The sequence below is a fragment of the Castanea sativa genome, chromosome 4 (assembly GCF_040712315.1).
Source record: "Castanea sativa cultivar Marrone di Chiusa Pesio chromosome 4, ASM4071231v1".
NCBI lineage: Eukaryota > Viridiplantae > Streptophyta > Magnoliopsida > Fagales > Fagaceae > Castanea > Castanea sativa.
Genome location: NC_134016.1, coordinates 21,250,034 through 21,276,363, shown reverse-complemented (window position 1 = coordinate 21,276,363; position 26,330 = coordinate 21,250,034). Strand labels below are relative to the sequence as shown.

Sequence of the window (26,330 nt, the reverse complement as noted above, 5' to 3'; positions counted from 1 at the left end):
TGTAAATAACATGCAAAGGTATTACTATAAATAAAGGCACTTCTGTCATATTTTGCTTATGATATTATTCATTGCGTTGGTTACATACTTAAGTATTAAACAGAACTTTGGTCATGCCTGGCTCCTCGGACCACATACCTTGGGTAATTAATACTTCTTATTATTTGTCTAAGTATTAAACCGAACCTTGATCATGCTTGGCTCCTCGGACCACATACCTTGGGTAAATTAATACTTTTCCTTGGTTATGCCTAGTTCTTTGAACTACCTACCTTGGGTAAATTAACACTACTAAACATTTAACTAAGTGCTAAACAGAACCTCGACCATATCAGGTTTCTTGAACCACATGCCTTGAGAGAATTTGTAACTAGACTAGCTATGATGGATAACCCAAGCATTTATAAGTGTATCCATGATCAGATCATGAGCTAGGAGTCCTCTGCAATTCCTTAAATCTATTGCTAAGGGGAACGTATGTGGAACTAGGAATGGTGTGTAGGGTCCTTCAAAAGGGCTATGTCTAAGGTACGCTTTTAAAGTTAATGGTCTATTCTGTTAGGATTATGAGCTTGGATGGTCCTGCCAGATCTATTGACGATTGTATGGGATGTGGCAGAGGCATTTTCACTCACATAGATAACAAAATCAGATTATGTTTTGCTCGTATATTGACTAAGTGTGAAAAAAAAAATTTCTAAGTTAAAGTCACCTTTTGTTAAAAAGTGTAAGCTTGGAAAGCTTCATTTATTCTGTGATCAACTATGTAAAGTAGGACTATGATGTTATCACTTGTATAAATAATTGCTCAAGCTAAATATATAGACATGCGTTAAGTTAGATGATGTTATCTCCCATTCTTATACTAGTTAAGGGTGAAGTATAACAGAAATTGTGCAAGGCCTTATATAAATATCACAAGAATAGAAGAAAGACTCAAAATTTGTCATTAAACCAAGCCTTGAAAAAAAAAAGGCAACTTGATTACAAATTTGGAAACTAGAAACAACAATAAAAAAAAAAAAGCAAAAACTATTGTTCTAAAAGCTACTTAAGCTTAATTACAAGTTCATCTTTTGCTGAGGCTTTGGGGGCTGGTCAGGGGCTGCTGTTGAAGAAGCTGGGCCTTTACCCTTGAGGTCCTCCTTGGTAGGCACAGGCAAGGTGGTGAGGACGAGCTCCATATTGTAGAGGGCCTCTTTCTCCTTGGAGGGGTCCTTAGGGGCAATTGGAGGCTAAGTGACATCATGTGCCACTTCCTTGGTTGTGTCAGCAGCTTTTTCAGTGGCCTCAGGCTGCTCGGACTCCTAAAACAGATTGCTAGTAGAAGGGGGAACCTGAGCTAGGCTGTCCTTGCCAGTATCTGCCTTCTTGGAGGTAGTATCAGCTTTGGGGATAGAGGAGTTGGAAGCCTGGATGGCAAGAGGGTAGTATACACTCTCTGCCCTCCTAAGGGCAGAGGAGACCTTAACTCTAGCTTGGTTGAGGGCATTGTTCCACACCTGGAGGTAGTAATATCTACATACCTCTAAGACCTCAGCCCTGAGGGCCTCCTTGGTCTCTATCACCCTTGCCTCATGCCCCTCTTGCTCAACTTGGTCCTTGGCCTGAACGGCCTCCTTCAATTTCTTCGTTAGGGCCTTTATTTGATTTTTTGCCGATGAGCTCGTCCTCGGCCAGGCGGAGTTGCTTGCACTGAGCTTCTGCTTGCTTCTCTACACCGTTTAAAGCGGCCTCAGCGCTTTTCTTCTCCCTCTCAAGCCTCAGTTAGCTTTGTGTTAAGCTCTTGTGTCCTTTTTTCTGCTAACTCGAAGGTCTTCACAGCAGCAATGCACTTGGCCTCCTTGTCCTTCATGGACCTATGAGAGCTGATGACTATCTCCTTAGCTGTGTGGGCAGCTGGGACAGCCTTTTGACAAAATAGAGAAGTCAAGTTAAAAAAAAAAAAAAAGAGAAGGAAATATATATAAATATAACAAGTATATATAACCATAATAAAATAAAAAGGCTAGTTAGTAGTCTAACCAGAGCAAGGTCCCTCTTCAAAGTGAGAAAGACCTCATGCTTCCTCATTGCCCTCAAGTCGGCCATGTCCCCGGGAAGCAATAAAGCTTGCTCCACGGTGTCGGCCACAAAACTAGCCTTCCCTTGCTGGAAATCCCTGATGGAGGATTCAGCGGTTAGAGCAGCTTCGTCCAACATTATGGCAGGAGACCATGCCGAAGTAGCTACCTGAGACTTGCCTCTCTTCTCTACTATCGTCTGTGTTATCCTGGCCTGTTTGGCTCCCTTTTAGGGCTTGGCCTCCTTGGAGGAGTGGCTTTTTCCTCCCTCCACCACCTCCTTACCTCTCTACTGATCCCTCTTCCTTTTGAGATCAACAGGGTTGGGACGTCGGGCTTGGGTGGATGGAGGGGCAGGAAGTTTGGACTGGGCAGCTTTCTTTGGCTCTTGGCCTCCTACTTGGGACTCTATCAGGTCCCGAAGACTGGATCTGGTCCTGCGTTGGATTGGCATTGCGTCTAGGATGGCGGGATTCTCTTGTGAGCAACTAACTTGTGCTAGGGGAAGAAGGCTGAGATCACCAACTAGGCCGTCCGAGGAGAAGAGTAGGTTGAAGACTTCGAAATTGTCTTCGGAATCCGAGATGTTGACTATCTTTTCCTCCTCTTCTTTCTTGATGGTAGGCTGGGAAGAGGCGGCTTCCCCGGATGTATACTGAGTTGGTAGGGTCACTTCAAGTACACCTTCTGGAACAGGGTTGGTGGTGAGGAAACCTGGAGCGGTGACGCTTATTTAATGTAAGCGTGGATTTTTCACTTTGATCACATTCCTTGGCGCTTGAAAACTGGACAAGAGAGGGTGGTAGCTGAGGATGAGGTGGGCCGGCCTTAATTGGCTATCGTTGTGAATAAAAACCTCGGCTTTAAGTATTTTGTCTAGGTCCTGCTGGTTAACAAGATTCAGGTTGGGAATGGCAGCGTGCTTATCTACAAAGCCATTAAAAAAGAAATTATTAGAAAGATGGTATAAATCAAGGAAAAATTTAATTGCAAGCACAAGAAAAAATAAATAAGTGCAGAAAATATCAAAGGAAAAAGGGAGCGACTTTAGAGTAATAAACCTAGACCTAAGAACCCCACCTGGTATCCCTCTCGTCTGGCAGTGGAGGCCATCGTGCCATTCCCCTGAGACGATTAGAAAATCTTTGTTCATGCCTTTGTTGGAATCAGGGAGGCATGAGATTAGCCTAACCTCAAGAACCCTAGTCTTTAAGTAATACCCCTGCCCTTTTAAGAGGTGGAGGTTGTAAATCCAGTTGACGTCGTGGTGGGTGAGGTTCAAGCCCATCCTTTCATTGAAGGCATCTACACTACCTGGATCTTGAACATGTTTGGAGCACACTAGGTGGGGGAGAGACGATGAGCTATTAGGTAATCCCTAGTGACTCTACCCATGGGGATTCTTATCCTTCCCTCTATAAAGGCAATCATAGGGATTACCACTTTTCCCTCCTGCCTAATGGCATGCCACTCCCTTTGTTTATAGTACCTAATGGAAACCCTTGAGGGAATTCAATATTGGGTTCTAAAGTCTTCTATACCCTCCAGGGTGTTCACCAGGTAAGCGAATCTCCCTATATATGTAAAATAGTGGAGGGAATTAAGTGGCCGAGGTGAAATTATACGGGCCGAGGAAAAGAACAGGGTTTAACTACAAAGAATGATTGAAGGGACTAGGAAAAAGAAAGAAAGAAAGAATCACTAGAGACTACTTACAGAAATGTATAAAGGCTCCTTGGGCTAGCTCTTGAGTTCAGAAAGTGCAAAAGTGAAGTATGTGAAGTTTCCAAATAGTATATATATGAAAGAGAAAAGCGAGCGGGATAATTCATTTCCAAGTTCCAAACGGAATGCTTAGCCGTTGGATCTTCATCGCATCGTAAAATGTGGGAGACATGGAGCCCGCAAAAATTAAATACAAGCGCACCTCGAATGCCAAAGCGTCAGGGACATGCGTTAGGTACTGGAAAAGGCGTTACGCAGACAAGAAATGATGTGTGACAAGAGGAGGATAATGATAATAATATCAAAATCCCATTCTTTTCCGAGGAGGAGTGCCTCCTCAGCTAAGCAAGGCAAAGGTCAGAGGGATTGATCTGCCCTTAAGTGCAACACTTCGAAGGGTTCTCCTAGTAAGGATAGACATCAGGGAAACGTAGGGCATAGGGAAGTTAAGAATATCTAAGGAAAAGTTGATACCACCGCATTTAATGCTCTGCAGCTAACCCTCTAGTTGCATTAATATGGAGGTGATGCCTAAACAGTGGTAAGCAGCCTTACAGCTACTTCCAAAGACTTCAGGAAGATGCGATGGGACAAGGATTAAAGCTAACAGCTTGACCTACATGTGTATGGTGGAGATGAAGAAAAGATGGATATATAAGGGAGAGGAAGTCCCCTTGCAAGGGGGATATAGAAAAAGAGGGAGAAAAACACTGTAGCATTAGGAACTGGACTTGTAACCAAATTCAAAAGAAACATATATAAGATCTAGTCTCCTCGGACTGTGCTGAGGACGATTTACTTCGTGCGAAACAGTTTATTCTTGTTTTCTTTTCGTCTAGGCTCACTACAATTATTATCTAATCATTAAAGCCTAGTTTTCCAGCCTACTCTCTACATATTTATTATATTGGGTCCTTTGGGCCTAGATCCTTTTCCCTTTAGGTCTGGGCTTCAAATTAGGTCCTTACAGTTATCATGACTTTTTAGTAGAATTTGTGGCATACCTTTATATTAAAACCTCATTTTCACTCTTTTGTGTGTTTGTTTTTTTAAGAGCATTAGCATCATATGTTCAAAATGTCAAAACCTTTTACATCAATTTGCCAAATGTCAAAAATTTAGCATGGATCTATAGTACTATTCCACTAAGAGCACTAGCATCAACTGTGCTATGCTAAATGCTATTTTGACACACTAAAACTTATTTTTATTTATTTATTTTGCCATATCATTATACAATGCACTCTACATCACATGTTTTATTTTAAAATTTTAAACTTATTAAAATAATCTTAAAAACACTCCTCTAAATTAAAACGAAAAAAAGGAGTACAGACCAACTTTTTTCGAAAGAGAATAGTAGTGTGATAGAATAAAGATGTCTCATAAAGATGATGTGACACAAGGAGGGAGAAAAAACCATCAAAAAATTTATAGTATTTCAACCAAACCATGCCATTTATAAAATGTCACTGTAGCTCCATGCCATTTATAAAATGTCACTGTAGCTCCATGCCATTTTTTTTTTTGGCATTTGACACATCTCAGAAAGCAAGGATTTTGGTATTTGGTGTGCCAAATGCTAAAAATTTAGCATTTGGCACACTTGATGACTGAATTTGTGGCATACCTTTATATTAAAACCTCATTTTCACTCTTTTGTGTGTGTTTGTTTTTTTTAAGAGTATTAGCATCATATGTACTAAATGTCAAAACCTTCTACATCAATTTGTCAAATGTCAAAAATTTAGCATGGATCTACATTACCATTCCACTAAGAGCACTAGCATCAACTGTGTTATGCTAAGTGCTATTTTGACACACTAAAACCTATTTTTATTTATTTATTTTGCCATATCATTTTACAATACACTCTACATCACATTTTCTATTTTAAATTTTTAAACACATTAAAATAATCTTAAAAACACTCCTCTAAATAAAAATGAAAAAAAGGAGTACAAACAAGCTTTTTTTGAAAGAGAATAGTAGTGTGATAGAATAAAGATGTCTCATAAAGACGATGTGACACAAGGAGGGAGAAAAAACCATTAAAAAATTTATAGCATTTTTTCCAAACCATGCCATTTATAAAATGTCATTGTAGCTCCATGCCATTTCTTTTGGCATTTGGCACATCTCAGAAAGCAAGGATTTTAGTGTTTGGTGTGCCAAATGCTAAAAATTTAGCATTTGGCACACTTGATGGTTGATGCTAAAGCTCTAATGGAAAAGGTATGGTATAAATGCTAAAAATATTTCCTCTTATTTTATTTTACTTTTTACTCTCCTCTAATACATCTCTCTTTCTCTGAGCCATGCTGCCAACCTTGCCATGTCGTCCACCATGCCATGCTGTTGACCTCATACGTAATCTGGATCTATAATTTAGACCTTCTGATCTCTCTCTCAATCAGGCAGTTGTGGGTGTATATGGGTTTCTAGGCTTGTTTGATTTTGGGATGGGTTTTGAGAGTTATGAATGTGGTGGGTTGTGGGGGTAGTGTGTGAATTGGTGGGTTTTGATGTGAATGTGGTGGTTTGGGTTTGTTCTAAGTGGCAATTCTAGGTTGTGGCAATGGTTATTATAATAGTTGTGTTGGTTTTTGTGTGTGTGTGTGTGTGTGGGTTGAATTTGATGAGTTGTGGTAGGTTGCAGTATTGTGGGCTGATTTTGGTGGATATGATTATGGTTGCCGGTGGTAGGTGGGTTGATTTTGGGTTTTCGTTACAATAGACGGTGGTAGTTGGTTGATTTGGGTGATGGTGGGGTGGATAGTGGTGGTGGTGGGTGGTATTGTGAGTTCTGTATTTTATATTGCAGTTATATTTTTAAATTATTTTAATGTGTGACATGAAGACTAAAATATGTGATGTAGAATATGTTATGTTAAAATAGATAAAATAATTTTTTTATTGTATTAACATAAGTTTTTTATTTTAGAATAATTGATCTTGCCGCTTAAAAAAAAAGAAAAAGAAAAGAAAAGGCCATATCTTGTAGATAAAAAAAATCGTAGTTTTTAAGTGTATTATTTTATTATTCAGCTTATTTTTACCACTATTTATGAATTTCACTACACTTTTTGATACTATTCATAGGTTCTACAGTACCATTTTAACGAACTTTTTCCTTTATTTACATTTTTAATTTCAGTAAATAAGCTGATCATAAAATGACCTAAGTATGATTAATTTGACTGATCCTGTTTGATCTGTACTGTACCCGTCTGATATGACCCAAAGGTCTTGCGAGTAGCTATGTGACTGGCACAGCGTGGCCATCCCGTCCATTTTATTCATCTACTAACTATAAACTACTTGTATTGATTGAGCAGATAGCTCACAGTGGACTCTATCTAGGACATGCTAGTAGTCTCTCTCTCTCCGGCATAAAAAGCAGTTTCAATATTCTATTCCAATTTATCTTTTTTATGTAGATGTGGCGATACGCTATGTACAATATACATAAAACCAATTTTTAGTTAATTGGTACTACTACCGTATACTATTTCACAAATTATTTTTCACAATTTGATATAACAGATTTTAAGTAATTGTCTTTTATTTATACATGTATTAACTATTTTTTCTCAATTATTTACACTTTGTTACATCACAATTCTAAAACAGTTGTAATAAGAAGCTATGAAATAATTTATAGTTCTAAATTTCTTAATGCATTATTATTGTTCTTTTTAAAGTGTTTTACCTCTAACAATCTCACACTATTTTATATCATACCTAAAGTGTCAATATTTTTGAAAAATGTAGAGCCCTCAATCTAAAAGTTATGAATATTGAATTGTATGAATTAGTGTCTATCATAGATAATGAAACGATAATTTTACAAAAAATGAAAAAAAGAAAGATGTCTGATTTGCCTTTTATATTATTATTAATATATAAATGTATGTCAAATCAATGCCAATGGAAGAGAGGGAACCAAATTGGCAAATACTAATACGAGTCGGTTCTGGTATTAAATGCCTCTACCAACATCCACCAATGTTCATTAATTGTGACAATAAAAATATGGCAAATCATCTTCCAACTAAATCTATCTCTATCTTTCTTTCTTTCTTTCTTTCAAATTTGCTTCTGTCACTGCTTTGAGGATCTAAAGGGGGCAATGAGGAATGGGGATTATAAATTTATAATTCTCCACTCATTCTGAGGAAAAAAGAAAATATTAGTTAGAGCTTCCTCTCGTCAGTTTGTCACGCAAAAAAGCAAGCTTTTTTTTATGGCTGTTTTTGCATGGGTTACCTCTCTTGTCTCCTCCTAATTGTTTTTTCTTCCTTCAGTCAAATTCACAAATTACAACCCTCCCTCATTCAATTTCCATTTCCTCCTCCTTTACAACCTCACAACTTTTTGCTCAATAGCACTTCTCTCCATATTTCTTTCTTTCTTTCTTTCTTTCTTTCTTTCTTATATAGTCTTTTTTTTATGGATAACCAGCTGTGCTTTGCCATAAATAGTTGACATCCATTTAGAGCTTTCTATATTGGGTTGTTAAAACCTTTTTGGGCAACTTTTGGTTTTAAAGAGATATATATATACATACACAACTGATCGAGTGATATAGAGAGAAGATGAGCAACTATGGAGCAAATCATGAGATGAGGGAGATAGAGGCAAACAAACCAGCAGTGAATAATGGGATGGTAGTTGGCATAGTAGCAGGGTTAAGCCCTCTGAGTGAGACTCTTTGGAGGGACAAAGCTAACACAGAGTTTGTAGGAGACGTGTCAGCGAGGCTCACTTGGAAGGATCTGACTGTGATGGTCAGTCTCAGTAATGGAGACACTCAAAAGGTTTTGGAAGGACTCACTGGTTATGCTGAACCTGGAACCCTCACTGCACTCATGGGTCCTTCTGGTTCTGGCAAATCTACGCTGCTTGATGCTCTTTCTAGTCGTCTTGCTGCCAACGCTTTCCTATCTGGTACCATACTCCTCAATGGTCGCAAAACAAAGCTCTCTTTCGGGACTGCAGTGAGTTTTTCTTTAGTTTCCAAGAAGAAAAAGTGTGTGTCTTCATTGTTACCTTATTGTGGTTAAAACCTATAGATTTGTCTTGGTTTGGCTGGTTTGTGTGTGTGTGTGTGTTTATCTATGTTTTGGTATATCATGCTTGTTATGGTTATTGACAAATTGTGGATTGATTGTTCCAAAAGTTTAAAGTTATACATTTATGCTTGTTTTAAAAGACTAAGCCATTAGAGAAGGGCGAATTTAATCTAACGCCTACCAAGCAGGCTATTAATGGTGATGTTATTATGTGATGTAAACTCAGGCCTATGTGACTCAAGATGACAACTTGATTGGCACTCTAACAGTACGGGAGACGATTTCATATTCAGCTCGACTGCGTCTCCCTGATAAGATGCCTTGGTCAGAGAAGCGTGCACTGGTTGAGAGTACCATCATAGAGATGGGTCTCCAAGATTGTGCTGACACAGTTGTAGGAAACTGGCATTTGCGTGGCATCAGTGGAGGAGAGAAACGAAGAGTCAGTATTGCTCTTGAGATCCTGATGAGACCCAGATTGCTCTTCCTGGACGAGCCAACTAGTGGACTTGATAGGTTAACTCTAAAAACTTTCCTCTCCATGTTATTGCCAATTTTTTTTGGAAGTGCAGAGTGCCTCTGTTTTTAGTTTTATATATTTATATATTTTTAGAAGAGAATTAGACAATGTCAGTGTTGTCTTGTCCCCTTCTGCTTCTCTTATATCATTTATTAATCAACATGATTTTTAAATTTTTTTTTTTTAAATTCATGTGTACTACGAATTCATTACTATTACAAATACCTCATTGTAGATTTACAATTCTGTTTTACCAATTGTTTTATCTTCTACCTTTTACAAGTAGATAGAACCCGTGTGTTTGGGATTTTTTCCCAAATTAATTCTTTGTTAATATTACACTTTTTGTCCCTTGAAATTTGGCATAGGTTTGAGTTTAGTCCATGAAATTTAAGAAGTTCAAATTTTGTCCCTCCATCTATTTTCTGCTTATGTGACAAACGGATATTGAGACATCCCAATTTTGAGAGACCAAATTTAAACCAAAGCTCATATTTAAAGGATAAAATCTAACCAAACCCATAGACAGCGGGATGAGTTGTTCTTTTATTATTTTTTAATTCTAGGGACCAAATCTTAACTTTTAAAATTTGAAGGACCGAAAATTGAACTAATCACAAATTTAAGGGACCAAAAGTATTGTTTACCCATAAATTTTTTATATATAGTTAGTGTTAGATTTTATGTTGGGATTGACAATGAGAGGGAAAAGAGAGAAAAATAGAGTGGAAGCAAAATTAGAGTCGTTTGGTCCGTAGCAGAAGATCATAAATGGTAACAACTAAACTATGTTTACTTGTTCTGTTAAAAAGAGCCCATTGAGGGTATATATGGAGAAAATGAACCTAGGCTAACGATAGACTAACCAAATAGGCCAAGGACAGTTTTGTGATGTGGTGAGTGAGCATGTTGGCAGCCTTTGGGGAACTAAAAAGGGGTTGAGCTCAGTTATCATGTTAGAATTTATTTTGTGGGATAGAGAGTGAAACTAGAATTGAAATGGTTAGGTTTGATGACCTATGTCCACAGTAGAAGCATTAAGTGGCTAAATCTTTACTATGTTGAATTGCTCTGTTATAACAAGCTCATTGGGGGTCTATATAGAAAGATTAACCCTAGGCTAACTGTTGATTGGTGGCTTGAATGAATGACGTGAGCGCGTCACTTGGGGTTATATGGCTAAGCTTTGGATTTCAAATTGTATTCTTTATTACTTTTTGGTGTAAGACAAGCTTTCCAAAATCGATCAAAGTACCATATATATATATATATATATATATATATATTAGGCCATGCTTAGTTTTACGAAACACAGACAACTTTGGTCTTTTGCATACCAGATTTAGAGAATTAGAAATTCTTGTGATGAGAAAGAGCTCCTTGGGTGTTTTTGGCATATGGGTGCCTTTGTGACATTTTTGTAATCAATCTATTTTCATAGTGAAACTTTCCCCTCAATATCTGGACGTAGGCCTAAGGCCGAACCATGTAAATTTTTGTATTCCTAATGGGATTTTTTCTTTTATTTTTCTATTTCTTTTTTGCATAAATCTACTATTATTGGCTACACTCACAACATCATCATATGAAATCTTCAGCTATTTCAAATCTAACAGTAGACTGACCCTATATTATAGTGGTACAAATTAGGCTTGCAGTACAATTATTGTAGTGCTAGTAGTATAATGAACACAGATATCCATAACAGTCAATATTGTCATCTTCTTGGCCGTTGGCTGGTATCTTTTTTATGTTCTTTGTCTATATGATGGTCTAAAATTATATTAATGTATGTAGTTTGACTTCATTTTTATAGAAAATATTATAATATCCTATGTACTATGTGTCCTGTCAATTTTATTTTTCTTTTTAAGAATTTATTACCATTGTCTTCAAAACTCTTGTTATATGTTTCTAAATTACTTTGGTTTTACCGCAGTGCTTCAGCTTTCTTTGTTACACAAACATTACGTAGTCTGTCAAGAGATGGGAGAACCGTCATAGCCTCAATTCACCAGCCAAGCAGTGAAGTCTTTGAACTATTTGATCAATTGTACTTGCTTTCTGGGGGCAAAACTGTTTATTTTGGCCAGGCTTCAGAAGCATACGAGGTGGGAACTCTCTCCCTTTGCATTACACACATTTGATTTTTTGTAGGAATGGAGCTCTTATATAGGCAGGTGTTTGCAGTTCTTTGCACAAGCTGGGTTCCCCTGCCCCGCTTTGAGGAACCCATCTGATCACTTCCTTAGATGCATCAATTCTGACTTTGATAAAGTTAAGGCTACTCTAAAAGGATCCATGAAACTGCGGGTATGACATTTTTCTTCTTTTGCTTTGAATTATATACATATTAGTAGCTATAAATGTTATTGTAATTCAGTCATTAGAAGTTATTACTACTCTTAGCTTGCAGTGCACACAATGCATTAATGTGTTCCCCCATGCAATACTGGTGGTGGTAGTGTAAAAGAGTAAAGATAGTGACAGCAAACAGTGTAATCATGGAGGTAAAAATGATTAGGTGGTACTGGTGATGGTTGCAGGTGTGGGATTGGGCATTAAGGGGGCTGGGTGGTAGAGTTTAGTATAGTGTGGAGATGGGCGTAGGTTGGTTGTCAACAGTGGTTATGGTGAGAATTGGTTTGGTTTTCTTCAAAGCAAAATCTACTTGCACTGTGATCTTTTGCTCCATTGAATGTTGGGCATTAGTGTATTGCCAAACTTATCATTGGATTGATTGGTTTAGTTTATAGTACCTTTTATGAAAATTGTTATGCAATCATTTAGTTAATGTTATCATGAAATGCATCATAATATCTGAGCCCCCCTCTTGGGGGGAGGGGGTTGGTAAGGCTGCACTTTGCTTTCTACTTTTGTTCCTTTACTAACTGTGGCTTTAAATTTGGTTTCTGCTCAGTTTGAGGCAACTGATGATCCACTAGAGAAGATTACCACAGCCGAAGCTATCCGAACACTTATTGAATATTACCATACCTCTCAGTACTACTATGCAGCGAGAGAAAAAGTTCAGGAGATATCCAAAGTTGTAAGTTGATCATTGGTTTTTATGGGCATTTGTGGTAAACATTGTAGTGATATTGGAATGCTATATTGAGAGCTGGAATCTTTTGCACATGATACAGAGAGGAACTGTTCTGGATTCAGGAGGTAGTCAGGCAAGTTTCTTGATGCAAGCCTTTACCTTAACCAAGCGTTCATTCGTCAACATGTCAAGGGACTTTGGATATTACTGGCTTAGGCTTGCAATATACATTGTAGTCACTATCTGCATTGGGACCATCTATTTGAATGTCGGGACAAGCTACACTTCAATTCTGGTACTTTTGTTTGTTCTTTTCTTTCCCTTTCACTATTTAATCTGAATGACAGCTGCAATTCCTTGTATCTAAAAGCAGTGAATGGAGAAGTTGAGACAAGGATACATGAAGACAAAGCTTGAGTTTTTTATAGAAAATTTAAGGGCGATAATCCCTCTCACATGCCACTTATATATGACTAGTCCATGAAATGATGTGTTAATACCAACTAATAAATAACTATAAGCATGAGGAAGCTCAAATTCAATCCTTTACTAAGATTTCTTTCTTGTTTTACTTGATATGGTGCAGGCAAGGGGTTCATGTGCATCTTTTGTGTTTGGTTTTGTAACATTCATGTCGATTGGGGGCTTTCCTTCATTTGTAGAAGATATGAAGGTTAGTTTCATAATCTTGTGGACCTATTCACATAATCCATTCACTTAGATGAAGATGGTAATGTTCTGATTTCTCTGCTGACATTCATAGGTTCTCCAAAGAGAGAGGCTGAATGGCCACTATGGTGTAGCTGCATTTGTTGTCAGCAACACACTCTCTGCAATGCCATTCCTTATATTGATCACCTTTCTCGCTGGAACTGTTTGTTACTTCATGGTCCAACTCCACCCAGGATTTGAACATTATGTATTCTTTGTATTATGCCTTTATGCAAGTGTCACTGTAGTTGAAAGCTTGATGATGGCCATAGCCAGTATTGTCCCTAACTTCCTTATGGGTATCATCATAGGGGCAGGAATTCAGGTTTGTCTATTCCTGCTACATTGATAGATTGTATACATAGTAAATCTGCATTATGGGAAATGCAAAAATGTGAACTACTTGAAAAATGTTGAAACATACTCCACCCTTTCACATATTACTTGGTGTCTAAGTTTATATTCATGCTATTCCAACAAGAACACTTGTGAGAGATTCAAGTGTTCATTATAAATGTTTGTATTAACTTTTTAGTTATAAATGATGAGTAATTTGTTGTATTCCTCACATGTCAGGGCATATTCATGCTAGTCTCTGGGTACTTTAGGCTCCCAAATGACATACCAAAGCCTGTGTGGCGCTATCCAATGTCATACATCAGCTTTCATTTCTGGGCTCTGCAGGTAAAATGCTACTACAATTTACTGGTTGATGATGATTTGCTGCCAAGATGCTTCAATGACAAACAATGAAAACTTTTCAGGGACAATACCAGAATGATCTCGAGGGCTTGTTGTTTGACAACCAATCACCGGAACTTCCCAAGATACCTGGAGAGTACATCTTGGAGAATGTATTCCAGATTAATGTGCACCGATCAAAATGGGTGGATCTCAGTGTCATCTTCAGCATGATAATCATCTACCGCATCATCTTTTTCATCATGATCAAAATTAATGAGGATGTCACCCCCTGGCTCAGAGGCTACATAGCTAGGAGAAGGATGCAACAGAAGAATGGCAATCAAAATACCATGGTTGCTCCGGACGGTCTCACCCAATCTCCTTCATTGAGGACCTATGTCGCCAATCGGACAACTGGAACTCATAAAAGGTAGACAAGAGACAAAGTACTATTGCATAGAATAAAAGAAGTTAAAAAGTCTTCACATTTATGTTAGAACATCGAATGTAGCAAATGCTTGGAGACATAACTTGGTCCAGCTTTTAACATTTTTTACTTCCATTTTAAACCATAACTATTTCCAGTTATCTCAAGTTACAAGTTACAACTTTGTGCTGATGATAATGTTTAACAGAAAATTTCCTATAAACTCAACAATTGGAATCAGTTTCATGAATATTCTACTTTGTTGTATCTATGGTAATTAAGACCAGACTTCTCTACATTTGTAAAGCCAAACAGTTTACAGAAGGCACCAAACTAGAAATTACTTGAGCTGATAGAATTTGAAATGGCATTTCTGCTCAGCATATATCAGATCTCATGCATCAGATGTGTAAGCATGGTTGTCAAAATCGCGATCCAGATCGTAGAATCGCACGATTTTACGATCCCACCTCACCAAAAAGTTTTAAATCGTAGCAGGATCGCAAAAATGTTAGGATCGTAGGTAGGATCGTGTAGAATCGTATAGGATCGTAGGATCGTATGGGATTCTACCGATCCTACCGATCCTACCATTTGGCTTGAATTTTTTTTTTTTTTTTTAAGTGGGATTCATTTGGGTAAACCTAAACCCACAAGTCCAACAGGTTTTAGAAGCCCAATAATGAATTGAAGTCCCAAATTTACCCCTATGTCAACATAAAATCTCAAAAAAACCTATGGTATAAGTTTAATGTTTTCAAAAACACAACATTTTCTTTCTTTAACCGGTCCTGTTTTTTTAAACTGTTGTAGAAGCCAATTCACTTTTAATATTAACATACTTATGCTAAATTAATCATCTCTTTGTATCGCCTTCACAAATGTTGTTACATAAAATCTAATGATGTATTTGTGTTTCACTATCTGTAGGCAACCATGTTTTATATAATTTTGAAGTGATTATTTTTATTGAGTTAAGAAGAACTATTTTTTTTCATAGAATAATAAGACCTAAAAAAGTAAATATCAATTTTAGAACCAAAAATAAAAAATAAAACCACACAATTGAAACCAATGTCATTAAAGCATTAGATTTAGGAACTTTACCTTAGAAATAACAGTTTTAGTACTCACAACAGTGGTGTTTCTAACTTCATAGAAAAGAAAATGCATTTTGTAGAGTCCATATTTTTGTAGTTGGCAAATACGATAAATGTAATCAATTCATAGTGTTTTTGGTATGTCTTAAGTGGGTTAAAGATGTATTTTATAGTCCAAGACAAAGACCCAAGTTCAGATCAAGAAAGAATCAAGTTTAGAGCAAGAAAACTAAAGTTTCTATCAGTTTGACTGCTAGCTTGATTCCTGGCTAGACCGTATAAGATTTTTGATTTCAAGCTTGACATCTAGTTCGATCAATCGAGATTGCGATATTATCAAAAATATAAAACGTGAAAAATGCCATAACTAGCCCTTTGTCAAAAATACAGCATCTTTCAGCCCTGTTAATGGTGAGCCATCACTGCCTTTAAGCTTTCTTAACTTAGGTTTAACGTTTAAAAAAAAAAAAAAAAAACTCAGTCAAAAACCCAGTACCTCTCAACCCTCTCAATAATGTTGCCATGAGCCATTGCGGCCTTTAAGGTTTCTGGTAATTTGTTTTGGTAGTTAGTACTTAGTAGTTTATCATTTATTTGTACTTTGTTAGCTTAATTCCATATTGTTGTGTTGCGTATATGATTTTGACAAAGCTTTTAAGGTTTTTATTTTTCTATTTTGTTAACTAAATTAAGTAAAATTTGAAAAATTATGAAACAGGATCTTCATTATTTAATTAGCTAGTTTACCTTAGATTGAGAATTTTCTTTTAGATTACATATTGTAAAATTGTAGTTAGCTAGTTTTTATATGCTAACTAGCCTAACTTATTTTGGATTTGGAACTTAGAATTTGGAAAACATTTTTCATATGCGTAGATAATATTTTGGTACTTAGTTGCTAATTAAATATGTACTGAACTTTTTAGATACATTATGTCAAAAGTTAAATATATTTTGCTTTATTAGAATGACATAAGAACGATGTAGTGCGTGCAAATTACATTTTATGATGCAATTTTTTTTTTAATAGATGGATTTATATTTTAAGTAATTATATAACATACAAAGTCACTATCAATAGGTTTTTTGCTTAAAATCTGAAAATAGGTAGGATCTTACGATTCACGATCTGATCCTACGATCTCCGATCCTACCTACCTCCCACGATCCTACGTAGGATCCCGATTTTGACAACCTTGTGTGTAAGGCATTTCAGTAAGAAAAGAAAAAAAAGAGTAACTCGGCAGCAAAAAATATGGACCTTGAAGTGCCCAACATAATCAACACAAAATTAAAATTACATTACTTGGTTTTTATTTTTATTTTTTGAGAAGCAAATTTAATTTAACTAGTGAGGGCCCCCGCACAATGTGGAGTTACGCTATGGTGTGTGTAGACACCGCGTAGAATCTTGTAGCTTAACAAGAATCTCCTAGTGTTTCTTTCTTCTTCTTCTTTTTTTTTTTTTTTTGATAAACACTATAAACTGAGATTTCATTAACTTGAGGTAATGCTCAACTGGGCTACATCCTGCAGAATTTGATTGGCAATAACAGGTGGGGTATCTTCCACCCATACACAATAATCAGAAATACACTTGGCATGCTTTGCCATGAGATGTGCTGCAAAGTTTTTTGCTCTGCAGATGTGGTTTACTTCCCATGTATCAAAACCACTGAGTTCCATTTTTGTTCCTTCAATCACCTTATGAATGGAGCTCGATGCTTGTCCCTGAGCTTTAAAGGATTTTACCACAGCCTAAGCATCGCTTTCCACACTGATGTTCCTTAAGTTGAGATCCCTTGCAAATATGATGCCCTCCTCCACTGCTTTAGCTTCCGTTTCCAGTGCTTTCAAAGGTAGATCCAACCTCTTGCTCATCGCCCCCATTATCTGCCCCTCCTCGTTTCTGATTACTACTCCCACCCGCAACAACCCAATTCTTTGAACACCGCCCATCAACAATAGCCTTATAGCACCCCCTTCTAGGAGGTGTCCAAGTTTGCCAACCTGGCTGTGAAGATCTGCCCTGAACCTCGTTGGTCTGTCTGACCTCTTTTGCATATGCAGTTGCTTCTCGAGCAATCAACGCTGCTTCTTTGCACTTTCCTCCATGGCATACTGAGTTTCTATTACACCACAGACTCCATGCCGTGATTGCAAATAATTCCCAGTCCAGCTCAGGCTTCTTGAGTTTTATTTCCCACACTATATCAATGAAGTCCTTTGGCATGATCTCTAAATAAGGTAACTTTAGTCTTTGTGCTTCCCCATACCTCCCTTGCCATAATGCACCCCCACAAAGCATGTCCTGACATTTCGCAACTGCCACACAACACGCATTTATCATCTCGCCCAATTCCCCTAAGTCTTAGTTGGTGTTTGGTTGGGAGTATGTTCAAGCAAGCTTTCCACATGAAGTGTTTTACCTTATTAGGACAGTTCAAGCTCCAAATTTGCTTCCAAAGGTTCTGCATACCTAAGTTGTTTGAGCACTCCCCCACTCCAATTTGTGATTAGACTTTCTCAACAACATCTGGGCAACTTTGTAAGAACTATTAACAGTGAACCTACCACTTGGTGTCCAAGCCCATATCAGCGGTCCTGAGGTAGCCGAGGACTGATAGGGATTCCTAGAATTACTTGGGCTTCTTGGGGCAAAAAGGTATTTCTCACCTTAGTTACATCCCGCCCTCTCCGATCCATGTCAATAAGGCTTGCCACTAGTTCTGAATCAGCATGAGGAGGTCTCGGGCTTACAGCTTTGAAAGACCTCGGAGTTGGCAGCCAGCGGTCAGCCCAAATGCGAACCTGTTCCCCATTTCCAATAGACCACTTGGACCCTCTTGCAACTATCTCCCTTGCTGCCATTATACTTCACCACGCATAAGACGGCATCCTTCCCACTTTGGCTTCCATAAAGGAACTTTTTGTGAAGTATTCCGCTTTGAAGACCCTATGGATCAAGGAGCTTTGATTTTTCTGGATTCTCCATCCTTGCTTAGCGAGTAGAGCCAAATTATAGGCTTTCAAGTCCCTAAACCCCATGCCTCCCCTATCTTTTGGAGTGCACAATTTTTTCCACGAAATCCATGCCATCTTCCTCACCTTATCTTTTTGCCCCCACCAAAAATTACTAATCATGGAGTTTAGCTCGTTGCAAAGTGTGTCCAGGAGCTTGAAGCAGCTCATCGTGTATGTAGGCGTAGCTTGGGCCACTGCCCCTTGATGAGTATCTCCCTACCTGCATTTGACAACAACTTTCCTTTCCAACTCGCTACATTCTGCCCCACTTGTTCTTTAATTCGACTGAAGGCTTTTCGCTTCCCTTTACCAATTAATGGAGGCAGACCTAGGTATTTCTCATGATGGCAGACTATTTGAGCCCCAAATCTTTGCTGCACATACTCTTGGGTTTCCCTAGGTGTGTTCTTACTAAAGAAGAGAGAGGTTTTCTCCTTATTAAGTTTCTGCCCTGAATCCCCCTCATACTCCTCCAACACTTTGATAAGCCTATCACATTCTTCCACCGAGGCTCTACAGAATACAATGCTGTCATCAGCAAAGAGCAAGTGGGATAAGTGCGGGGCACCTCTACATACGGTCACTCCCTTAATCTGCCCTTCCTGTTCTTCCTTCTTAATCATGGCTGATAACCCTTCAGCATAAATCAGGAAAAGGTAAGGGGATATAAGGTCTCTTTGTCTCAGTCCTCTGGTTGGAGATATTTTTCCTTTTGCATCTCCGTTAATCAGAACCGAATAATCCAGTGGTCACACACATCATAATAAAGGAAATCCACCTCTCGTGGAAGCCCATCCTCCTCATCATCGCCTCTAAATAAGCCCATTTGACTCTATCGTGGGCCTTACTTATGTCAAGCTTCACTGCTATAAGAGCCTCTTTTCCCTTCCTCCTTTGGTCTATGCTATGCATTGTTTCAAAAGCCACCAAAACGTTGTTCGATGTGAGTCTACTCGGTACAAAAGCACTCTGGGACTCATCAATAATCTCAGCCAGCTTACATTTGAGCCTATTCACAAGTACTTTGGAAATTATTTTATACATGACGTTACAAAGGCTGATGGGTCTATACTTCATAATTTTCTGAGGAGATTTTACTTTAGGAATAAGGCAGATATATGTTTCATTTATTCCACACGGTATCACACCCGAATTTAGAGTATTTAGAACACAATTTACCACCTCTGAGCCTACAATATCCCAATATTGTTGAAAGAAGATCGGGGACATACCGTCAGGCCCCGGGGCCTTCGTGGGGTGCATTTGCTTTAAAGCTTGCCAGACCTCCTTAGCTTTGAATTCAGCAACGAGACTTTCATTCATCTCCGGGGATACCCTCTGATTTATGGCATTTAGACTTGCTTCGAAATTGGAAGGTTGATCTGACTTGAAAAGCCCCTCAAAATACTCTTAAGATTATACCTTCAACAACTTCCTGATTCTCCTGCCACTCTTCGCTTGCATTCTGTATACTCCCAATCCTATTTCTTTGTCTTCTTTGGCTAGCAGTAGCATGAAAAAACTTCGTATTGCGGTCACCCCATTTTATCCACAACGCTCTGGACCTTTGACTGCACATGATTTCTTTAACTAGCATTTCGTTAATTTCTTTTCTTAATCCCTGAATTTCCTCTGCATTCTCATGTAATTTGCTTAAGTTTTCTAGCTGCTGAAGTCTATCTTGTTTTTTCTTCAAGATTTGGTTGACATTCCCAAAGACCCTCCAATTCCAACTTTGCAAACTCACTTGACAATTTTTGAGCCTGCTCGTGATTTTATAATCTGCATCCCCACGGTATAGGTCCCATGCTCCTTCCACCACCTCCCTACATCCTGGCTCTCTAACCCACATAGCCTTAAAGAGAAAACGCTTTCTACCCAGTTTCTTTGGTTGCCCATTCTTCAAAATAAGCACCAACAAACAATGATCTGAGCTTGACATGGAGCAATGGTGCACTCTGGCTTCCTGGAAAAGCTCAGACCAGCTAGCATTTGCCACAACATGATCAAGCCTGAGAAGTGTTCTATGGTCCCCTAAACGCCCATTACACCAGGTAAAGTGTTGCCCAACGAAGCCTAAATCGAAGAGACAACACCTGCTAAGGCATTCCTTAAAGCCCTTCATCTGATTGACGTCCCTCTTCATCCACCCAATCTTCTCATCTTGGTGTGTGATTTCGTTGAAATCACCAAAAACTACCCATGACGGCGAGCAATGGTCCCTTAATGTTTCCAGTAGCTGCCATAATAAAAGTCTCTTGCCTACATCGGGATGGCCACAAAACCCCGTAGCGCGCCATGGGGTTGTTGCCGACTCTTCTCGGACTACCACATCAATGTGGGAATGTGAGTAGCTCTTGAAAGTCACCTCCGTGCCCTCCCTCCACAACAAAGCCAAACCTCTACTCCTTCCGTCGCTCGAAACCACTATACCCTGCGTGAAATTAATTTTGTTTTGAATCCCTTTAATCCTACTGACCCCTGCCTTTGTCTCTGACAAGAAAACCAACAACGAGTCCTTCTCCTTCACCGCATCGGTGAGTGTACGAACTGCCAGGGAGGTCCCGAGACCCCGGCAATTCCAAGCAAAGAGACTCATGAGGCTCGGCGATGCTGCTCCACAGAAACCACTACTTCGCCATCCATGCTCTCTGTTTTGTTCTCAGGTATTTCATTTTCTAGGTTATGCACAAATTGTTTCTGACCCTTCCTTCGCTTCAGCTCTGTAAGATTTGGGTCTAACTCTTGTATCAGGGTTGGGCCCTCACATTTTTAAGGCTTTGCTCCTTCTTTTTTTTTTTTTTACCCTTGGGCTTGTTTTGTTTTCCCTCTCTCACTAATCTTTTCCAATGCCCACTGTTTGGGCCGAATTCAGAAGCCACCCAACCCTCCTTTGGGTCGTAGCTCAAGGCCATCGGGTCCGTTTCTACCCCTTTAGTACTTGGGTCGTCCACGTCATTGCTAATCTCCTCGTTTGGCGCCATTACAAATTTGAAAATGGGCTCCTTTGCAGGAAAAAGGTGCCCTCTCCCAATGCATATCTACTGACTGGTCACCGTGGTTTTTGGTAGAGCCCGAGGCACCTTCGTTTAATTGGGCTAGCATATCAAACTTCTTTTCTACTCCCTCACACCCCTTTCCTTTTCCATATAAAACTTCCTAGTGTTTCTAATAATGATGTCTAGTGTTCAAATCTCACTCTATTGAATTACCCAAAAAAGAAGAAGAAAAAACTGCAGACATGAAATGTTAGGACATATGTGGTTCACTTGTTAGGAACATATGTCATTATTTTTTGTAATTGGCTAATCTTTTGACAAAACGCACTTTACTTGTATTTTGGTAGATCTAGGATGTTTTAAATACTTCAAGAAACAAAGTTTCAAGATCAAGTATTAAAGCCATGCAAGTCTGTCCAAGAAACAAGATGAAGAAGTGCCTGTCATTAAAGCTCGACAGCTAGCATCTATCGAGCTTAAGAAGCTGTTCTAGCCCCGTGGCTCGATAGTTGCTCGACAGCTTCTTGACAGATGCTATCTGTCGAGGTTTAAGAAAAACAGAATTTCTGATCTGTTTTCTTCCAATCCGTGAATATGTTTTTGGGCATTCTTTTCTTATAACCCTAGACATATAAAAAGATTATTTTAAGGGCCGTATCTGGTTACACACAGCTGAGAGCACAATTGCACAAGAGCATAATTTCACAAGTGTGATCGGAAACCTAGTTTGCCCTAGTTCTTGAAGAAGCTGCTGTGTTTGTACACCGTAGGGTTTTGTGACCAAGCAACTTCACGATCTTCATCTGTTGAAGAGGAGAAGAACTTTGCAGCCAACATCTTCCTCAAGTTGGTGATTGAAGTCGCGTACTGGGATCCGCGTAATTGGTTAGTCACGTACTGGGAGTCGTGCATCAAAAGGAGAGTTTGTCACTATAGAACAAGTCCAATTGGGTATTGGGGTAAGGGTTCAACTATAGGTTGGTATAAGGTACTGTGATTCATTTACTTGTAGCCGCTTGTTTTGATAATAGTGGATTCTCGGGAGTGGTGACCTTAAAATCACCCGATGGAGTTTTTGCCTTGGAGGTTTTCCTCATTCGTAAACAAATTACCGTGTCAAATTTATTTTCCGCTGCATTTAGTTTATTGGTGATTTTTTTTGTGCTACCACGCGTTTGCATGTTAAATTGATTAATTAATTAAACTTGGCTAATTAATCAATTAATCCATCATAAGGGATCAATACGTTTTTGGCCTATCATTAAAGTTTTATTCTCAATCAAATACCATAGAATTATTATGAAACCATCCCATGAGATAATAATACACATTAGATACCGAAAAGATTGTTAAGGACATATTTGATGTGATTGGCTAATCCTTTGACAAAGTGGACTTTACTTATAATTAGGTAGATCTAGGATAGGTTTAATACTTCAAGAAACATGTTGTTCAAGCTAAGTATTAAAGCCATGAAGATTAGACCAAGAAACAAGTGAAAAAAGCTGTTCATTAAAGCTCAACAGAAATGGTATCTATTGAGACTTAATGAAGCAAGCTCGACCGAAGCTCGATAGATGCTGAATTTGTCGAGATGTACGAAATCAGAATTTTCAGATCTGATTTTCGGCTCATGCTGAAATATTTGTGTAGGGTTTCTTTTGTCATAACCCTAGACATATATGAGACTAATTTTAAAGGCCATCACAGTGGGTATGTAGATAGAGTTCATATGAAAAAGTGACTGAGTGCCTTATTCTCTCTGCAAGAAGTTACTGCGTCTTTTGCGCCTTAGGGTTTTGTAACCAAGTTGATCTTCATTGTTGATGAAGTGAAGAACTTTGCAGCTAACAACATCTTCTTCAAGTTACTAGAGTTAGTCATGTACTGGGAGTCGTGCATCATTGGTTAGTCACGTACTGAAATCCGTGCAAAAGGGTGACGCTCATATATTGAAGAGTTCAGAGGTTTTGAAGCGGTAGAAGGTTTCTACTGTAAGTTCATCTACGGGGATTGCAGAGTCTAGGGACAAAGGTTTTGTACTAGATCTGAAACTTCTCTTTATTATAGTGGATTGCTTTTTGGGAAGGTTCCCCCCCAGTTTTTTTTACTGTAAAACATGTTTGTTTCATTGGTTTTCTAAGTCATCATATCTTGTCTTATTTACTTTTTCGATGTGCATGATTTTGACATGATATTGATGTTTGTTTGTTTGTTTTAACAAGGTTTATTCACAATAAATCTAATTAACGACTTGAGTTTAAAACTTGTTAATTCTATCAATCGGGGTCTAAATTTCCCAACAAGTGGTATCAGAGTAGGTTCACTCTGATTGGATTAATTTCTTGAGTGTGATCCTTGACTCTCGTTTTCATGGATCATGGACAATCTCTTTTGATTCCTCCTTTATTTGATGGCCTTAATTATGCATACTCGAAAGTTTGTATGAAAGTTTTTTTATAGGATCTAGGTGAAAAAGTATGGCAAGCTATTAAAATTGGCTGGAGTAAGCCAAAGGAAGTGCCAGTGGATTGGGATGGAGCAATAATTAAAGTGGCAAATTTCAATAGTAGGGCCTTGAATGCTTTGTTTTGTGGGGTGACCAATGAGGAATTCAAGAAAATATCATCCACGGAAGTTGCCAAGGAAGTATGGACCATTCTTGAGACCACCTATGAAGGTACCAAGGCAGTAAAGACTGTGAAGTTTCAAAGACTCACTAGTAATTTTGAAGAAATAAGGATGGAGGAGGATGAGACCTTGGATGAGTTCTATGCTAAACTCAAGGATATTGTGAATTCTGCCTTCAATATTAGAGAATCTATTGCGGAACCCAAAATTGTTAGGAAAATCCTTAAGTCCTTGCCTAAAAGATTCCATGCCAAGATCACTGTCATTGAAGAAGTGAAGGACATTGATCAAATTCCTTTGACTGAGCTTGTAGGGAACCTTCAAACCTATGAGATGGAATTAGGTTTAAGGGGAAAATGTGGAAAGAGTAAAAACTTGGCTCTTAAGGGTATAGAGGAAGAGATTGGTGACTCTGAAGACGAAAATGAAAGCGAAGATGAAGATGAAGATGAGGATGAGGATCTAACATTCATAGCTAATGAGATTATCAAGCTTCTTCAATATAGGAAAAAGGACAAACTTCCAAGGAAATCTAAATCCTCTAGGAAGGGCAAGAATAAGACACCCCTCATCCAATGCCATGAGTGCAAATGTTTTTTCATATGAGAATAGAGTGCCTAAACTATCTTATGAAATAAAAGACCAAGAATTCAAAAGGTAAAGGGTTGGTTGCTATCTTGAGTGATACTGAGAATGACTCTTCTGATGAGTATGTGGATGAATGTGGTCACTTTATGGCTTTTGTTGCCACAACTGATAAGGTGATTATGGAGAGTGCTAGTGACAATGAGGATTCTTCTGATGATGAAGTACCCAAGAAGTTGACCCTTCAAAAAACCTATGATAAGCTATGCACTAAATTAATAAAATCTAAAAAGACTTCTTATCTTTGAAGAAAAGATCTTAATGAGGTAAAAACTAAAAAAAGTTGAATTGTTAATCAAACTAGATGAGACTACAAGGTTAGTTGAGACTTGTTGTGGAGAACACCTCATTAGAAGAGAAGGTTAAGAATCTAGAGGTTGAGCTTAGTCAAGCTAGAACTCAAATGGAGAGGATGTCTATCGATGCCCAACCTCGAGACGGATAACTGTAGTTGGGCCTTCGTTCGACCACCAACCTTGGTGACGCTCCTGCTTGCATGGGGCCCGTTGGAGGCCCCTCTCTATATGATGATAATGGTGTGTTTTGTGTGGAGCTTCTGGTGCTCTCTCTCTCTCTCTCTCTCTCTCTCTCTCTCTCTCTTAGTGGAGGAAGGTAGGTCTACGTTTGGAGGTGTGGCGGGAATCTTGGCCAAATTTTAAGGGAATCACCAAAGGTAAGTAAAGTCGCCACCAATTATTGGGTTTTTTTCTAAGGTGTGATTGGTCACCTATTTCTAGTTGATTTTATTACCAATCATAGGCTAAGAAAAATGGCATTTTTCCTAATCTAATATGGATGGCAGAAAATCTTGATTTTTGAGTCCGAAAGTTTGGTTATGTATGGGGAAGGTGTTAGGCACCCCACAATGCCTGTCTAAGGACAATCCTTTGTTTCGATAAAACCTTAATTTTTGGAGATTGGCAGTGAAAAACATGATTTTGGCATTTGGCTTTTGGGGCTTTGCATGCATGGGGGCTTTGAGGTTTGGCTTTTGAATGGGTGTGGTCCTAATCTATGCTTTTTAAGGCATTCAAGCAAAGTACTAGATTTCCACGGCGAAAATCTAGCGATGCGTCACCTTACTTTTGCTGCGAAAATTAGGCATTGCTTTGCCTTAGGTGACATGGACCGCGACGATCACACCGGAGGGGGTGGAGCAGGTATATATATACATACATCATGCACAATGCTAGCACATAGAGAAGGAAAGTAAAAGCCTGCATCCCTAGAGTATGGCCCAAAATTTAGTAAACAGGGGTCTCCATACTCTAGAGATGAGGACGAATGGTACACAACATGATATACCTAATACAAACCATCTAAAAGAGAAAGGAGGGAAGGAAGAAGGGGGTTTTAAAAGAGTACATAACCCAATGGCAGAGGCTAGACCCTTAAACCTACTAAACATAGCTGCTTGGCTCATATACATGCTTACATTTGTGCCTTTTTTGCTTGTGCCTAGAAGACTATGCCCTAGCTCCATGCATCCTTGCTCCATGTGTGTACATGCAAAGGCAAAGACAAGAAACCGGCAGACAAGAAATGAAAGAAAAGATGCATAGATAATGCGTAATGGGAAAAAAGAAAACAAGCATACAAGCGAAGCAAGCATATCATGTGGCAGGAGACATGACAAGCAAAGAAACAAGAAAGCAAGCAAACAAGCAAGAAAGCAAACAA

General features: G+C 38.6%; 2 protein-coding genes across 2 annotated transcripts; one reads left to right on the top strand and one right to left on the bottom strand.

The window, feature by feature from the left end:
• The first annotated feature begins 7,850 nt into the window (after positions 1–7,850).
• Positions 7,851–14,418, top strand: LOC142630201 (ABC transporter G family member 11). Its single transcript, XM_075804162.1, has 10 exons — positions 7,851–8,788; positions 9,090–9,379; positions 11,323–11,494; positions 11,574–11,696; positions 12,304–12,432; positions 12,530–12,724; positions 13,016–13,102; positions 13,193–13,465; positions 13,717–13,824; positions 13,905–14,418. The coding sequence occupies exons 1-10, from the start codon at positions 8,387–8,389 to the stop codon at positions 14,256–14,258; spliced, it is 2,133 nt and encodes a 710-aa protein (XP_075660277.1). The 5' UTR covers positions 7,851–8,386; the 3' UTR covers positions 14,259–14,418.
• Positions 14,419–19,774: 5,356 nt separating this feature from the next.
• LOC142632587 (uncharacterized) lies at positions 19,775–20,974 on the bottom strand. Its single transcript, XM_075806962.1, has one exon. It carries the CDS (start codon positions 20,972–20,974, stop codon positions 19,775–19,777), a length of 1,200 nt encoding a protein of 399 aa, XP_075663077.1.
• Between the last annotated feature and the right edge of the window lie 5,356 nt (positions 20,975–26,330).

Coding starts and splice junctions, on each gene's coding strand:
- LOC142630201 (XM_075804162.1), top strand. CDS start 8,387: ATGAGCAACTATGGAGCAAATCATGAGATGAGGGAGATAGAGGCAAAC. Junction 11,697..12,303: donor AAGGATCCATGAAACTGCGG/GTATGACATTTT, acceptor GTTTCTGCTCAG/TTTGAGGCAACTGATGATCC. Junction 13,466..13,716: donor TCATAGGGGCAGGAATTCAG/GTTTGTCTATTC, acceptor CTCACATGTCAG/GGCATATTCATGCTAGTCTC.
- LOC142632587 (XM_075806962.1), bottom strand. CDS start 20,974: ATGAGTCTCTTTGCTTGGAATTGCCGGGGTCTCGGGACCTCCCTGGCA.